We start from the raw sequence: 16,173 nt of genomic DNA, 5'->3' as shown, positions 1-16,173 counted from the left end.
AATAACAAAAAATTAAAAATAGCAGAACTATCCCAGGATCCAGTAGTCCTACTTCTGACTATATAACCAAAGAAATTGAAAGCAGAGTCTTTTGTTTGTTTTTTGGGGTGGAGGTAATTAGGTTTATTTATATATATATATATTTTTTTTAATGGAGGTACTGGGGATTGAACCCAGGATCTCATGCATGCTAAGCACACTCTACCACTGAGATATACCCTCCCAAAAGCAGAGTCTTAATATAATATTTGTACACCCGTATTCACAGCAGCATTATGCACAAGGGCCAAAAGGTGGAAGCAACCCAAATGTCTGCTGATGGATACATGGAAAAAAACTGTGGTAAATACTTAACAATGGAATACTATTCAGCCTTAAAAATGAAGGAAATTCTTTCACATGCTACAATATGGATAAACCGTGAGGAGAAAATCACTTTGCTGTACACCAGAAACTAACACAGCACTGTAAATCAGTTGTACTTCAATTAAAACATAAAAATAAAAAACAAATATATGTGTATACATGATGTGTGATCTCATCTATGTTTTTTTGAAAAGTCTGTACGTTTATGTGTTGTGTATGATGTATGCATATGTAAGCACATAAGCAAGGACAGACAACAGGTAACTGGTTTTCTTTAGGGAGAAATAGAGAATTTAAGAATTGTTGCAAGGACTTTTACTTCCCACAAGTGGACTGAAGTTTTTTAAATTATATTTTTACAAATTTTCCTTTTAAGACAATTAACATATTTCTTCTTAACTGACTAGCAAAAAGCGTTTTAAAAGATAGGAAACTAAAGTAAGCCAAATCATTAGTATGGTGATATTGACTATTTGATATGTAAAATGTGGGGGAAAATTGTAATTTTTATAATTTTAATTGTAAAACATTATAAATTACAACATTATAATTTATACAATTATAATACTATATTTTATTTTTTCTTTTTATTATCTTTTATATAATGATAATATTATAATGAATTATAAAGTAAGATACATATTCTGCATATCCCAAATGACATGATAACATTTATTCAGCTTTCTTCTCTGCCAGCTTCCATGCTAAGCATCTTATATGGTTTCTCTCATATAATCATCTCAACATGTCCTAAGGTAGGGGCTATAGTTATTCCTATTTTACAGCAGAGGAAACTGAGGCTCAGAAAGAAGCTTAGAAACAGTGGGCTAGAGATGTAAATCCAAGTGTGTTTGATACGAGAACCCAGGGTCTTATCCAGCAGCCAGTTAGAAAAGATTGGAATGCAGGCCTGGGAACAGAGAACATAAGAAAGTGCAATGTCACTAAGGAGATAAATGTTTAGGACAAGGGCAGTGAAACTTCCTGTGACTTTATATAAACTTAAGTGAAGATGCCCAGTAAAGATGGTTCCCCAAAGACAGGCTGTACCCTGAGGCAGGGAAGATAAGCAGCTCCTGTGGAGGCCAGATGTCCCCTGGAAAGGGAGAAACTGAACTGATTGTCAAGAAAATAGTTTTGGGCAAACAAGGACCATCTGCAAGATTCTAGAGCTTTGTGAGCAAGAGTTGCCAAAATAAATTCTCACCCAAGTGCTGCATTCAGTGTGGCCATCCATCCGCTTCTGTTGGGGCCAGCACTCTGTTTGTACATTTACCATTTACTGAACGTCTAGCAGGTGCCAAGCCCTGTGCTAGACTGTGGGGACACAGACATGAATGAAACATTGTCCGTTCCTTCAAGGAGATTCCAGGCTGGAGCAGAAAAACAGACGTGGAAAATGATCCTTACAATTCAGAATGGCAAAGGTTGTGATATAAATTTCCACAGGGGAAGGGCATCTGTCCCTGCTGTGTACACCAAGGAAGACTTCCTGGAAGAGGTGACCACTGGAGCTCAAAGAATTGCTGGGAATTAGCCAGGTGAAGGAGGGAGGAAAGGGCACCTCCTGGCAATGGAAAGAACAAGAACATAGGCAGAGGGCAAGGGGATGTAGAGAGAACATGGCTTGGTTGAGAGAGCCATTGTCAGATGTGGCTGGAGCTATGGGGATGTGTGTGGGCTCCGTGGGGGCAGAGCCCAGTTTGCTTCGTAGCCTGTTACTGCAGCATCCAGCACGGTGCCTGGCTTGTAGTAAAGGTCAGAAATCCAGTAAAGAGTGTGGGAACAGAGAGGAGGGGATGGACTGCAGGGTTGGAATGTGTGAGTGACTGCAGGGTGTACCTCTCTCAAAGAGCTTTGGCAGTAAACAAAGCCGCTGAAAAGTGAGGTTTCACATTCCTTGGGGTTTTGCCTTTTGGAAGTCTCATTTGTAAAAATACCGTTTCATTGCTATTTGACATTGGAATCATACAACAAAGAATGTTGCTCACCAGCTGATTCTACAGGGATTAAATCATTAGCCACTACAGTGACTGACCGACAGTGCACCCTGAAAGGAATTCAGGTTGAAACTGAGGATGGGGCACTCTGTGCTTTGGAAATACAGGCCCCTTAGATAGTTAGGGTTTATATCTCAGGAAGAATCTTAAGGAACCCAGATTCTTGCATCTTCCTGTGCATAGAAAAGCACTAAAATTATGAACTGAGTTACCTGTTCCATGTGACGAGCAGTAACCTTTTATTGAGATGTGTGCTTGACAGCACGTATTCCTGAGTAAAAATCATAAACACACTGGTCTCTCCCCCTCCATCTATGGAGCAGTTCCTCAGAGTTACTGAGAGACTGTTTCCTGGTCTATGGTCCTCACTAAGTTCCCTGAATAAAACTGAAACTCACCACTCTTATGTTTCCTTCTTTCAGTCGACAGAATGGTCAGAAATACGTGTTGGAAAGAAAGAAGGGGTCTAGGCTAGTTAAACCTAAAAGTAACTTACTTGTCCAGGAATCTAATCTTCCATCTCCCTTCTGTTTCCACAGACGCCCTGGATCCTGTGAAGGCACCCACCTGGAACCCCTGCCTCTCCAGAACCCAGCTGAGGATCAGGACCGCGAAGCCACAAAGCAAATGTCACGGAGCCCATAAATGAACAGGTACTTTTCTCATTTAGTGCCCTTGTATTCTTATTTTACCCAGAGTTCTAATAAGTTTGGTATCTGGATTCTACAGTAGAGACGAGATAAAACAGCAAATTAAAGTAGCAAGTTAAGAGAAGCAAGAAGCATGTCTGTATTCGTAGTTCCCGATTACTGCATCTGCTGGTTGTTGGGTACCTGACTGGCACGTGCCTCATGAAATCCACTCAATAACCCCCAGAAACGGAGGCTCCGAGAGGGGAAGATAAATTTCCTAAGGACGCACTGAGACATAAGCAAACCTGACAGGTGGAGGGACGAAAACCTGTGCTCAAGGCCTCGCCCAGAGGAGGAATTAACAAAGAAACAGCAGTCTGGGGCCATTTTGTGTGGGAAGGAAGTCCCTCTGGTTCCCACAGATAGCACAGCACAGCATAGCAGCCAAGGTTCACCATGTTCACACACACGAAGGGTCATTCCTGGAATCGTCGTGAGAACAGACTGCATCGTGTCCACTGTGCTCTGTTCAGAGTAAGGGAACTATGTGATGCATTTCAGAAATATCAAGAACTTGAATACATTGGTGAGTCCTGGCTTTGCCTATGAGCTGTGACCTTGAGCGAGCTGCGACCTTGAGCAAGCTGCTTAGCAACTCTGGGCCTCTCTTTCTCCTCTGGACGGTGAGGGTTATTGTTTGAACCAACAATCTCTGGAATTCTTCGAGTTCCATGCAGTTTGGACCAACTCCTATCTCTTAGAAGGCCTTGATGGTGGTAGAACCCAGAATGCATTCAGGGCTCAGAGCGCCACCTGGTGATTCAAGTTTATAAGTGAGGTTTTTCACTGCCTCCTGAGCCCAGCCAACCAAGGTTGACAAGTCAAGTGTAGACCTGCAGGATTGTTTGTTTCTTTTTCCCCTAACTCCTTGAAATTGCTTTAAAAGTGTTGTGAATATGTACATTTTCCTGGGAAGAAGGTACAGAGCTTTCATGGAAAGTTTCTTAATCCTCCCTTCCCCCAATCCAAGTTTTCACTGCTCTCAGTAAATGTGAGGCCCAGAGCAGAAGTGATTCATTCTCTAAACATAGGCTTGAGGCTGTGACTTTGTTTACAAAGTTATTTCATCTCTCTCAGCCTTAGCTTCCTCTTTTATGAAACACAGATAAGATTAGAACCTCTTTCCAAAGTTTGCTTTAAGGATAGGAGGAGAAATTCCATGAAAAGTGCACCTGGCAAGAGCAAATAGTATCTGTTATGAGAGAACTTTCTCAAAAGCTCGCAAGAAGTCAGCCATCAGCTGGAAAAGCCAGGATGCTGGTAGTTACCATGTCGCTGCCAGTTCAGCGAGACTAAGTTCCCCAGGACAGGGGAGGCAGAAGTCTTAGAGTGGAAGTCAGTTTAACACACTTGTCTTTGAGAAATGAGAGTGGACTTTTGCAGGGATGGGAGAAAGAATTGAAGCAAACGATGATCAGATACTGGGATCTCAAAAGGTTAGGAATTCCTGGCTACACAGCCAAAGGAGTTTGACTGAATCTTTGGAAAAAAGGAAAAATAAGGGCATAAAACTCTACGTGATGGGGGAGGGTATAGCTCAAGTGGTAGAGTGCGTGCTTAAGGTGCACAGGTCCTGGGTTCAATCCCCAGTGCCTCCTCTAAAAACAAACAAACAAACATAATTACCCCTCTCCCCCAAAATCTCTTTAAAAAAAAGAGAAAATCTTAAACAAAGCAAGCAAACTAGACATGCTACTTGACCGCATTCCAGGCAGGTGCCTTGGTACACAGAGAACCCAATCTAAGTAAAGAGAGGCAGGCTTTTATAAAATGCCAGTCTGCTCACAGTAGGGCATCAAGGAAAGTAAGAACAATTACTTTCCAGAAGACATGAGTGGAATGATGGTTAAGGGAAAGGAAACTACAAAAGAAGTGCCCCAAGTTCTCTGAGTCCCTTACTGGCTTAAATATTTATTGAACGTCCATCAAGTGATGAATGGATAAACACCATGAGGTATCTCTATACACTGGAATATAATTCCACCATGAAAAGAAAGGAGATACTGATACCTGCCATGACATGGATGAACCTTGAAATCATTATATTAAGTGAAAGCAACCAGTCACAACGTATACTGTTTGATTTGATTTCTATGAAATGCCCACAATAGGCAAATCCATTGAGACAGAGAGTAGATTAATGGTTGCCGGCGCTGGGGGCTGGGGGTACAGGGAGTTGAGGGTGATAGCTTTAAAAGGTAAGGGGTTTCTTTTAGGGGTGAAAAAGTCTAAAATTGATTGTGGTGATGGCTGGACAACTCTGTGGCTATACTAAAAACCACTGAATTGTATGCTTTCAATGGGGGAATTTACGGTATGTGAACCCTACGTCAATAGTCATGTTGAAAAAAACTCTCATTGCACTTCACACACCTGGGTAATCACAATAGATGGATCCTCTATCATTACATAAACTTTGAAAACACAAGTGTTAATGGGTGTATAATATTCCCACGGTGCATAGTAGGTAACCAGCAAAGATTATCATCTTCAGAGTTTGGTTGTCCCCGGGGAAGAGGACTGGGGCCTGGGGGAGGTAGGCAGATGGCTCACTTTCAAGATACAATTTTGTTATAAAATGGTTTGGATTTTTTTGTTGTTGTTTGATTTACTTTTTCATTTACAAACACCAATGAAGCATCTCTGTTTCTGTCCCATAAATGTATCATTTTCCCCATCATTGTTTTTTCACTTTTGCATTTTCTTCTGCATAAAAAAAATTGTGGTAAAATACGTATAACATAAAATTTACCATCTTAATCTTTTTGGGGGGGTGGGTTTGTTTAAGGGGGGAGGAGATTAGGTTTGTTTATTTATTTTTGATGGAGGTACTGGGGATTGCACCCAGGACCTCGTGTGTGCTAGGCGTGCACTCTACCACTGAGCTATACCCTCCCCTCTACATCTTAACTTTTTTTAAGTGTATGGTTCAGTGGTGTTAAATACATTCACATCGTTGTGCCACCATCATCACCATCCATCTCCAGAATGCTGTGTCTTGCAAAATCAAAATGACAGACAGATTAAACGTCTCCCTGTTTCTCCCTCAACCTGTCTGACAACCATCATTCTCCTTTCCATCTCTAGGAATTTGACGGCATTCGGTGCCTCTCAATAAGTGGTACCAGACAGTGTTTGTTCTTTTTGATTGGCTGCTTCCCATAGCACAGTATCTGCCGGGTACATTCGGATTTTTTTCTTTGACCATTAGTATCTTATAAGTTTTCCAGTTAAAACAACTGGTTAGTTGTCAGAAACATAAATGTATACTTTTAATATAAAGTTAAGGGAAAAAGCAGGAATGAAAACTCTGGTTAAAATGTCATCACAACTTTATAAAAACAAACAAAAAAACACACATTGGAACTCAACAGAAAGGACTAGAAATTTCTAGTGATGATTGTGGTTACTTCTAGGTGGGTTATGGTTGTATTTTATCTTCTATTTTTGTTTTTTTAATTATTCTAAAATGAGTTGCTATGTTTCCAATTAGGAACAAAGTAAATGCTTATCTAAAAAAAAAGAAGTGTGACAGTTTCAGGAAAATGCTTCATCCAAAGTTTCTCAGGAGATCCTAGTTTACTAAGTAAATTCCTCTATCCCCGTACATTCAATACATTTGTGCTTATCAATCCATACGTCCCAATTTGGAGTTGGGGAGATAACATTTATGTTGGCCAGCATGTGCTCTCAGTGGGTGAACATGAGCTCTGAGAACAGGAGTCTGATGGAAAAGTGTTTTCTATGTGAGTCATTTGGTACAACTGGCTCCTAGCAGGTCTCCTCCTTGGTAATCCTTTCAAGTTTCCCACCTTGGAGTTGTCTCATGGGGGAAAGTGGGCTGTTCCAGTGGTACTGGCTCTGGAGAGCTGGCTGTGCCTGTGGGTCAGTAACTTCACAATGACAGCTTATAACTGGCAACAGTGGAAACATTTACACCATGGAAACTGGCAGACACTACAATTACGCCCCACTGCCTCCAGCCTAGAGTCTGCGGTTGAACATTTACCAACACACCCCTGGCCTGCTCTTATCCCTTAGGGTGAGTGAGCATCCCCCTGCCTATTTCTCAGAGGACTGGATGGTCACTTTCTTGATCCCTCAGTAAGCAGCATTTTACCTTCTGGGGATGGACCTACCTTCCAAGTCCCGTGGCTCTTTGTCACTCGGAGACACCAAACTTCACCCTCTCAGTCTTGAGTCCAGATAGGAGAGGCCGGGCTTTGGTCAAAAATAGATGGATTCTACAACTCTCTCTTTTCCATGGTACCATCTCATCCTGCCAGCTTCTTTTTGGAACGTCACCTGACTTGGAACATTCTTGCTACAGAATCTGCCCCTCAGTTCTTTTCTTCTGGGCAGAAGGCAGCGGGGGAGGTAGGAGAAGGTAGTGTTTGGGGAAAGTTTAGTAGGCTTTATTCTCCAGAGAAGGAGCCAGGTTGATTTTGTTGTCCTGGTCTTTGGGGTGCCAGTCTGTGGGTCCGAGACCCATCCAAGAAAGCATGGGTAGGATTTTGTCATCTACCTCTTAGTATTTCTTGAAGTGAAGGGTCCAGAGCTGGCCCTGAAGGGCCAGGCTTTTACCCCAGCTCTTCTCAACTGGCCCGCCCTTTCTGAGCCCCCAGGAGAATGTCTCTAGGTTGAACACAGAAGCAGGTTGTTGCTAAGAAACCTTTCAGCACTACCTCTAGGGAGGGGACATGACATGAGGAGTCGTGGGGCAGAAATAATAGGTGGCTTGATGGCTCCAGAGACCCAGGCTGCAGGAGCACTGGCTGCAGTGTCAGGCAGGAGCCCCATTCCCATCCCTCTCACCAAGACTGATCAAGATGACACCACTTCAGCCCTGGGTTCGAATCCAGAGTCCCCCATTTAAGTGTAATGTAAATTGGCCTCTCTGAGCCATCTGGCAATTGGGAATGAAAATGCCTACCTTTCAGGGAGGAGTCAATGGTTGAATGTACATAAGGTAGTTAACACAGAGTCAGTTTTTTCAATTCATGGAAGGTGGAAATAAAACAGAACAAAACAAAACAAAAACAGCCATGTGTAGCAGCCTGAGCAAAGAAGTGTTTGAGCCCGTGTTTCACATCTAATTGTGGGATTTAGGAGTCCTGACAGGCTCTGTCAGGGTGCATCTCAAATGACAGACCCCAAAGCGATGCCTTAAAGGCTTTTGAATCCCTTTGTACAAGTCAACTCACTTTATCTTCAGGGTAGCCCCATGAGGTGAATACTGACTATTAGGTGCAGATAGTGAAACTGGGGCTTTGAAATACCCTTACTTTGCTAGAGACTCCACGTGAACCTCCAACTCACTGGTCACTATTCTAGGCAGGGCATTTTCCACTGAAACACAAGTAGATGTTCGGGCAGGGCCTTTCCTAAAGGCATATCCTGTCTCAGAATCAGCCACAGCCTTAACTCCAACCAGAGAGGGTGGGTCAGCTCTGTCCCACACTGAGTGGCCTGGAGGCTTCCTTTGAACCCTCTCAGAGGACACCCATGTCTGCTGGCCTGGTGATACCCAAAGCATCCAGACTGAGGAAAAAATACTGCAGTGGTGCCCCCTCAGGGGAATTCAGGGTGGAGAGAAACAGAAACATTCTGTGCTTTGGATATACAGGCCCCTTGATAGTTCAGATGCATATCTAAGGAAAAATTTCAAATGACCCCAGATTCTTGCATCCTCCCATTCACAGAAAAACACTAAAATCATTAACTTGAGAGGTCTGTACTTCGTGACTAGCAGTAATCTTTTGATGCTTGAATACATGTTTTTCCCAGCAAAAAAATTCATATACATCCTGGCTCCTCCCTCACCTCTTTGAGCGGTTCCTCAGAGCTAATTGAGAGAGTATCTCTGTGGCTGTGTTTCTCAGTAAGGTCTCCGAATGAAACTTAACCCATAACTTTTACATTGTGCATTTTTCTTTCAAGTTAACAAGACCATGGGAGCCTTTGTAGAAGTGACAAGATTGGAGCTTTGTTTGGCAGGAATTGGAGTCAGACAGACATGGGTTCCAGTCCTGGCTTTACCACCAACCGGCTTTGTGACTTGAAGCTTAACCTCTTGGCTGCAGGTTTCTCTTTTGTAAAATGGGATTGATTGATTCCTTAGGTCCAAGTGTTGTAGGGAGGGCCCAGTGAGATTAAGTTTCTAAAGTGGCTTTAGAAAAAGACCCCAGCCATGCAGATGTGAGGTGCCGCAATCAGTGTAGTAAAACTTCGTGTAAGAGGTTGGTCATTCTAGGAGTGGAGAACTGGGCTTAAGAACCGGACATTTGATTCAGCAAATATACTTAGGAGGGCCTGCTCTGAGCAAGTACCCCTGTGAGGCACCACCAGGGTCAAAGAAAATTCCAGACCCTTAGCTGAAAACTTGCCACTTACTGATTTTGTTAATTTCAGGAGAGGATGTGAGGTGTTTGCCAGAAAAGCTTGAAGAGCTGCAATATCAAAAACCAGTGAACTTTCATTTGTTTATTTAACAAGTATATATTGGGTGGTAACTGAGGTGCCAGGCCCTGGGAATACAGGACTCGGTGTGTCCAGGACAGACTTTACTTTCCATCACAAAGTAAAAGATGAAAAACAAAAACAAAAGGGAAAGAGGAAACCTGTCAGGAGCTGGCTGAAATCACTGAGCAAAAGATGAGAAAAAGGAACTGTGCAACTTTATGGCTCAGTTCATCTGGCAAGACAAACTTTTTTTAAAAAATTGGTTTCAAGAGGATTTCCTCATGGAAGAGGTATTTCAATCACGAGACTTTGGGCATCAGACCGAATGTTTTTCTCAATAGCGTTTTTTTGTTTTCCCCCCAACATTTTATGATGAAGTGTGGGGGGAAATTTCAAACGTAGAAACGTCGAAAGGATGGGAACATTCATCTGTCCACCGCCTACAGTTTACAGTTAATATTTCACTATATTAATTACAGTTTTGTTTTTGTTTTTTTTTAAGAGGAAGTTTCTGGTAGGGCTGTTTCAAGGCTCAGCTCTTCCTGAGAATATCACAACCATGTTTTCCCTAGGACAGAAGGATGGGATGGGGGTGTGGCAGGAAGAGGGGGATTTTAGCCCGGGAATGCAGCTCTCCGGGAATCAGACTGGATGGGGGTGGGGGAACTATAAAGAAAAAACGCAGTTCCGCTGACCCCTGGGCCCTCTCGCTCTTACTGTGTGGGCTCAGCCAGTGAACCGGACGACCAGAGTCTCGTGGCTGCTCTGGGCTGGAAGGTCTAAGGGATCATCTTTCTCCTGCTGTATCTCGACTTGCCTGCCTTCTGCAAAGGGTAGAGAAAGGCAGCGATGGCGGACCTGGCGTCCGCCCGGAGCACAGGGAAACAAATGAGAACCCCTAGAACAGCTAAGCCGAGGGGACCCTGAATGCTGCAGCTTGGCAGCGGGCCCCTCCAGCTCGCGACGCTCCTCCGGGTGCTGCAGCCGGAGCACCCGGCAGGGAGCAGCCTGAGGGCCGGGGCAGGGGTGCCGTCCTGTGGCAGCTGCAGGGTTCTGCCCGGCCCAGATGTCCCCGCGACTGACGGCTGCCGTCCCGGGCGGAGTGGGCTCGGGGAGGGACCAGCCTCGGTGCTCCTCCCCCGGCCGGCCTGGACTCGACTCGGCGCGCCCCGGAGTGCGCCCTTTACATAAAGCCCTCCTCCCCGGCCAAGGTAGAGGAAGTTGGGCTCCCGCCTGGATGGGAGGCGGGAGGGAGCCCGGCTCCTGTTGTTTTCAGCGAGCGGGAGTGGGTGGCGGGCGCAGGGGGCGGGGTGCTCCCGGGTGCGCCCTCCCACCCCGGGCCGGGCGCTCGGGAGAGGGAATCGCGCTCGGAGCCCAGCGCAGCTGCCAGCCCCGGACGTCGGGCTCACCCCAAGCATCCTTCCTGGGGGCTGCGGAAAGTGGAGCTACTCTGTCGTTCCGAGGGCCTGGGAGGAGCTCTTAGTACCCCAGCGGCCGGGGTCCTGGGGGAGGCACACCCCCAGCTGAGCCGGAGTCTGCTTTTCCCAAGGGGTCCCTTCCCTCATCTGGGGCGAGATGGCCGCAGGCGTCCGGGCGCCCGAACCCCAGGTCCTCGTCTTCCTCGGGGCGCTCCTGGCCCGCTGGGTCGCCGCAGGTAAGGGGCCGCAGTCTGGAGGGGAAAGTCGAGTTTTGCCCAGCAGCGGTGGGGAGGGGAGAGGCAGGGACCGAATTCTCTCCGACTCCGCCGGATCCAGTTGTGGCCGCGGCCCCGAAGTCGCCCCGGGAAGGTCTTGAGTTTTCTGCCCACAGCTCGGCTTTTTGCAGGAAGGAATTTTCCCGGGCACTTGATGGAGGACAAGACATCCCCACCCTCTTGGTTGCAAAGGTCCTGCGGAGAGGTGATGGGAAACTCTGGGACGTTGAAGTTGGGAAAATTGAAAAGGAAGGAAAGTGTTTATTTTTATTTTTTGTTTTTTTAAGCGTCGGGTGTAAATTCGCGTTCCGGTTTTACGTTGCTGCGCTGGTTCTCAAACTCCAGGCTTCTGTTTCCCTCTCCTCCCTCAGCCCAAGGTTGAGCTCGCTTTGCACCTGTAACCTGTGGATTTCCCCTACACACTCCTGCTAGCCGACCTGTGTGGACTTGTGCACAGTTGTGCTTTTCTCCACTTAAAACAAAACAAAACAAAACAACATTTTTATTTTGAAAAAATTTCAGACTTACAGAAAGCTTCCCCTGCACTTGACATGACCTCTTACTGACATGATTGGCAAAAAGTCTTAAATGCTTCATCTGTGCTCTACCTTGTAACAATAAAGAATAGAGGATTGCTTACAAAAACATACAGAATTTTTTAAAAGATTGAAAAAATATTTTTGAATTTAATTCACCAGTAAAAGCCTGTCTTTGTGTACAGGGTAGTGTGACAGGCAGAGAGAGGACTCAAGTGCAGGGAAAGGAGATGTGGTTTGCCAGGATTCTTGCAGAGTCCTATTTTCTGTGTTACCCAGCCCAGCACACCTAGCTGATTGATCTCTTGTAGATTGTTAGAGGAATTGCTCCCCCCACCCCGAGCTTCCTAGCAGCAAGTGCCAAAAGTTCCTGTTAGGCTCTCACAAGTTTTTATTTTGTTTTGTTTTTAACAATTATTTAAGAACAGTAAAATTTCCTATAAGCTAGATTTCTAGTTTAGCTGGAAAAATCTGAAGATCTGGCAGCTCAGGAACTGAGCAGTGGTCACCCACTTTCGTCTAGGGCAGGTGACTCCAAACTTGTTCCCCCCTCTCCCTGTTGTAGTACTTACCCCTGGCTCACTGCACTCATGGATATTACCTGCTGGCCCCTCCAGGCATTTGACTTAGTGGTCACTGTGCTGGGGGGAGGAGCTTAACACACAGTCTCCAATTGGCCGTCCCTGAAAGTTAAAAGTGACTGTGTATTCCCCTCTCCCCAGCTGTCTGCAGTGTTTACTGCACTGTGAATATGATCGGAACCCAACCCTGGGTTGAAATCATCATAGTGGAATGAACTGGCTTTTAGGTTGGCTGCAGCTCACCACGCAGGGATGCTTCATCCACTGCCATGCCCAGTTAGTTTGATGCCCAGGCCAAGTTCACTGTTCCATACAGTACCTGGGGCTTCCCTCCTTGATGTAGTTTTATTCTTTCTTTTTCAATTCGGGAGTTGTCTTGGGGGTAAAAATTGTCTTTCTCCTGTCCCTTAACTCCGGACAATGTTCATGTCCTCACTGTCACCTCAGATTGTAAACCTCAGGTCATTCTTGGGGAAAAGTTGTTAGGAAAAAAAATAAATAAATGTTTGGGTACAATCTCAGCTCTGTAAATGATAATGTGGGTGCAGCATTGAGAAATGGTTGTTTATATTGCTCCCTCCTTTGGTCCATGTTCTGAAGTTAAGGTTGGAGGACCTTAGGGGACCCTCTGGACACCCTGTGGATGGCTTCAAGTAACACAAACTTACTATGTCTTACTGTCTCACCCTCTGGGGAGACCAGAGTAAACTTCTGTGACCTGGAGCCCTGAAGACCTGAATGGCAGTCCCAGCTCTCCCCGTGGCTTGTGTGGGACCTTAAGTAAGTCACTTAAGCTTTCTGAACCTCAGTTTTCTCAATTATAAAGTGAGAGGGTTTAAGATGATCAAGTCAGGACCTAGTGCATCCTCAGGGGCTACCCATTCCTTGTCCATGTTAGACATCACTAATTGATGCCTGTATTCTTCTCCACTGAGCCCCTATTCAGCCTGGCTCGTCTTTAACTCAGCCCTCAGGACTGCCACATCTCAGGATGGAAGGATCGCCAAGGTCACCTTCAGCTTCAGTGGTTAAAAAGAATGAAGTGAGCAAAGCCAGGAGGAGAAGTGAAATGCCTTAAAATGGTTTCTTTTGTGGTTATGCCATTCTACTCCTTGGAGGAGAAGACGATGTTAGCTCAAGTTCCAAGACTAAAGTTTTACCAGGGCTTTTCCAAGTCTTTTTATTCTTTTGCCAAGGAGCCTGGGAAGGGGCAGGTCACAAACACCCCTTGCTGAATCTGTAGTTCTACAGTTCTGCCCTCCTTTGTGGGACTGGCCCTGAGAACTTGCGTACCCACGCCAAATTGTTTAAAAATCTCACTCGCTTTTTAAAGTGATTATTTGAAGGCATTTCTTGCTGTTTTGGAATCTCTAACATCGGGTGATATTCTCTGCCTTGTAGCAAGTGGCTTAGGTTCTTTGTTTTTGTTGTTGTTGTTTTTGTTGGTTTTTGTTTTTGTTTGTTTTGTTTTCATGTTCCTCTGGCTCTTGAGAATGGTGTGGCCAAAATGAGGAGAGAGTTGAGACATCCGTGGCTCCGGGCTGGCTTCTGAGCTTTCAGATGAGCCTTCTAACCAGACAGAAGGCCAAATACAGAAAACAGTTACTCTTTCTTTTGTAAAAGGGAAGAAGTTCCAGAGGCAGGTAGCAGTTTGTTAATTTTTTTTATATAACCACCTGATTGAGATGTTTATATACCATAAAATTCACTCTTTCAAAGTGTACAATTCAGTGGTGTTTAGTATATTCACAAGATTGTGCAGTTATCACTACTAATTAATTCCAGAATATTTTCATCACCATAAAAAGAAGCCCTCTATTTAAGCATTAACAGTCACTCCCCACTCCCCGCCCCTGCCCCGAGAGGAGCCACTTTCCCCTAGACAACTGCTAATCTACTTTTCTGTCTCCATAGATATGCCTATTTGAGCATTTCATATAAATGGAATCACACAATATGTTGTCTTTTATGATTGCCTTCTTTCACTTCACACAGTGTTTTCAAGATTCATCCATGCTGTAGCATGTACTTCATTCCTTTTTATGGCCAAATAATATTCCCATTGGATGGATAGAACACATTTTATGTATCCATTCATTGGTTGATGGGCATTTGGGCTGTTTCCACCTTTCGGCTATTATGAATAATGCTGCTGTGAGCCTGCATATATACGCTTTTGTGTAGATATGGTTTTCTTTCTCTTGGGTATACACCTAGGAGTGGAATTGCTGAGTCATATGGTAACTTTACCCTTGTGAGGAGATGCCAAACTGTTTTCCGATGTAGCTGCACCATTGAAAAATTCTACCAACAATGTAAAACGGTTCCAGTTTCTTCACATCTTTGCCAACACTTGTCACTGTCTTTGATTTTAGTCATTCTAGCAGGTGTGAAGTGTCAGGTATCTTATTGTGGTTTTGATTTGCATTTCCCTAGTGACTAGGGATGAGCATCTTTTCATGTGTTTATTTTTCCTTTGTGTATCTTTTGAAGAAATGTGTGTTCAAATCCTTTGCTCGTTTTTAAATTGTACTCTTTGTCTTATTGTTGAGTTGTGAGAGTTCTTTATATATGCTGGATGCCAATCCCTTCTCAGATGTGATTTGCAAATATTTTCTCCCAGTCTGTGGGTTGTCTTTTCACTTTCTTGATGGTGTCCTTTGCAATGCAAAAGTTTTTAATTTCTATGAAATCCAATTGATCCATTTTTCTTTTGTTACTTGTGTTTTTAGTGCATCTAAGAAAACGCTACTTAACTCAAAGTCCCAAAGATTTATTCTTTTGTTATTTTCCTAAGCATTTTATAGTTGTAGATCTTACATGTAGATCTATGGTCCATTTTGAGTTAATTTTTATATCTGGTGTGAGGAATGGGGTCCAACTTCATGCCTTTGTATGTGAATATCCAATTGTTCCAATACCACTGTTAAAAGCAGTTTATTTGGTAATGAAATATCATCTTTCACAAAATGCCAATATATTCACATACTTTGAAAACTTCTGGTGTGGTGGGAAAAAACTGTTTGGAGGATAATGAGAAATCTAGATTCTAGTCCCAGCTGCTACCTTGTCATTGTAGGACTTTGGGCCAGCCCACTTCCCTGCTTTGCGTCACATTTTTCTCATCTACTGAATGTGACATTGTGAATAAAAGACTCCTAACAGGTTCTGCCCATTGTTCTTGTGCCTGTGGCCCCTTTATATCTGGGTGCTGATTGTGGAGGGGCTGGAAAATTGCAACACTTCTCTGCATTGCTTCTTGTTACCTGGTGGCAGTCTTATGTCAAATCAATTGCCCTTAGCATTTGTCAGTTTTGAGTGAGTGTCAGGATCACCTGGAAGGCTTGTTAAAATGCAGAGTGCTACCTCCTACCCCTACCCCTGGTTTCTGATTTAGATGTTCTGGGGTGGGACCTGGTAATTTGTATTTCTAACAATGCTGCTACTTATCTGGGCTTTTCCTTCTGCCTGGGAACCCCAGCTTCATCTCTACCTGAATAATTCCTTCTTGTCCATCAGATCTGAGTGGCATCCTGGAGGAAGGCTTCACTGACAAAAATCCCAGCTGGACTCAGGGGCTCCTTCTCTGAGCCCCTATCATGTAATTTATCACACTGCATTATAAGTGCCAGTTTATTGTCTGTTTTCTGCACTAGACTGTGAGATCCTGCAGATCCTCTGTTTTGCCCATCAGTGGCTCCCTAGTGCCTAACACAGAGCATGCCCCAGTGTCCCCACTGTGAGCTGCCGAGAGGTCTTGCATTGGACCTGAAGTGGAGAGAGACACAGAGAGCAGCAGGGAAGAGGGAACAAAGACAAAGCCTTTTCCTCCCACCCTTCTGG

At 44.4% G+C, this 16,173-nt stretch overlaps 1 protein-coding gene and 1 non-coding gene across 5 annotated transcripts in view; both read left to right on the top strand.

The window, feature by feature from the left end:
* The first annotated feature begins 4,583 nt into the window (after positions 1-4,583).
* On the top strand, positions 4,584-4,656 carry TRNAL-AAG (transfer RNA leucine (anticodon AAG)). The gene has a single exon. It is a non-coding gene; the product is annotated as a tRNA-Leu (tRNA).
* A 5,584-nt stretch (positions 4,657-10,240) lies between these two features.
* VSIG10 (V-set and immunoglobulin domain containing 10) overlaps positions 10,241-16,173 on the top strand; it is a 34,766-nt gene continuing 28,833 nt past the window's right edge. The window contains exons 1-2 of one of the 4 annotated variants that reach the window (XM_031442825.2): positions 10,241-10,731; positions 11,070-11,174. In XM_031442825.2, the coding sequence (XP_031298685.2) occupies positions 10,587-10,731; positions 11,070-11,174 (250 nt within the window). In that variant the 5' untranslated portion in view covers positions 10,241-10,586. The remainder of the gene's footprint in view (positions 10,732-11,069; positions 11,175-16,173) is intronic. The other 3 variants (XR_010378580.1, XM_031442822.2, XM_064481176.1) reach the window with 3 other exon arrangements.

The sequence above is a fragment of the Camelus dromedarius genome, chromosome 31, assembly GCF_036321535.1.
Source record: "Camelus dromedarius isolate mCamDro1 chromosome 31, mCamDro1.pat, whole genome shotgun sequence".
NCBI classification, from domain to species: domain Eukaryota; kingdom Metazoa; phylum Chordata; class Mammalia; order Artiodactyla; family Camelidae; genus Camelus; species Camelus dromedarius.
Note: the sequence above shows the minus strand (reverse complement) of the source record. Positions and strands in the feature narration are given on the sequence as shown.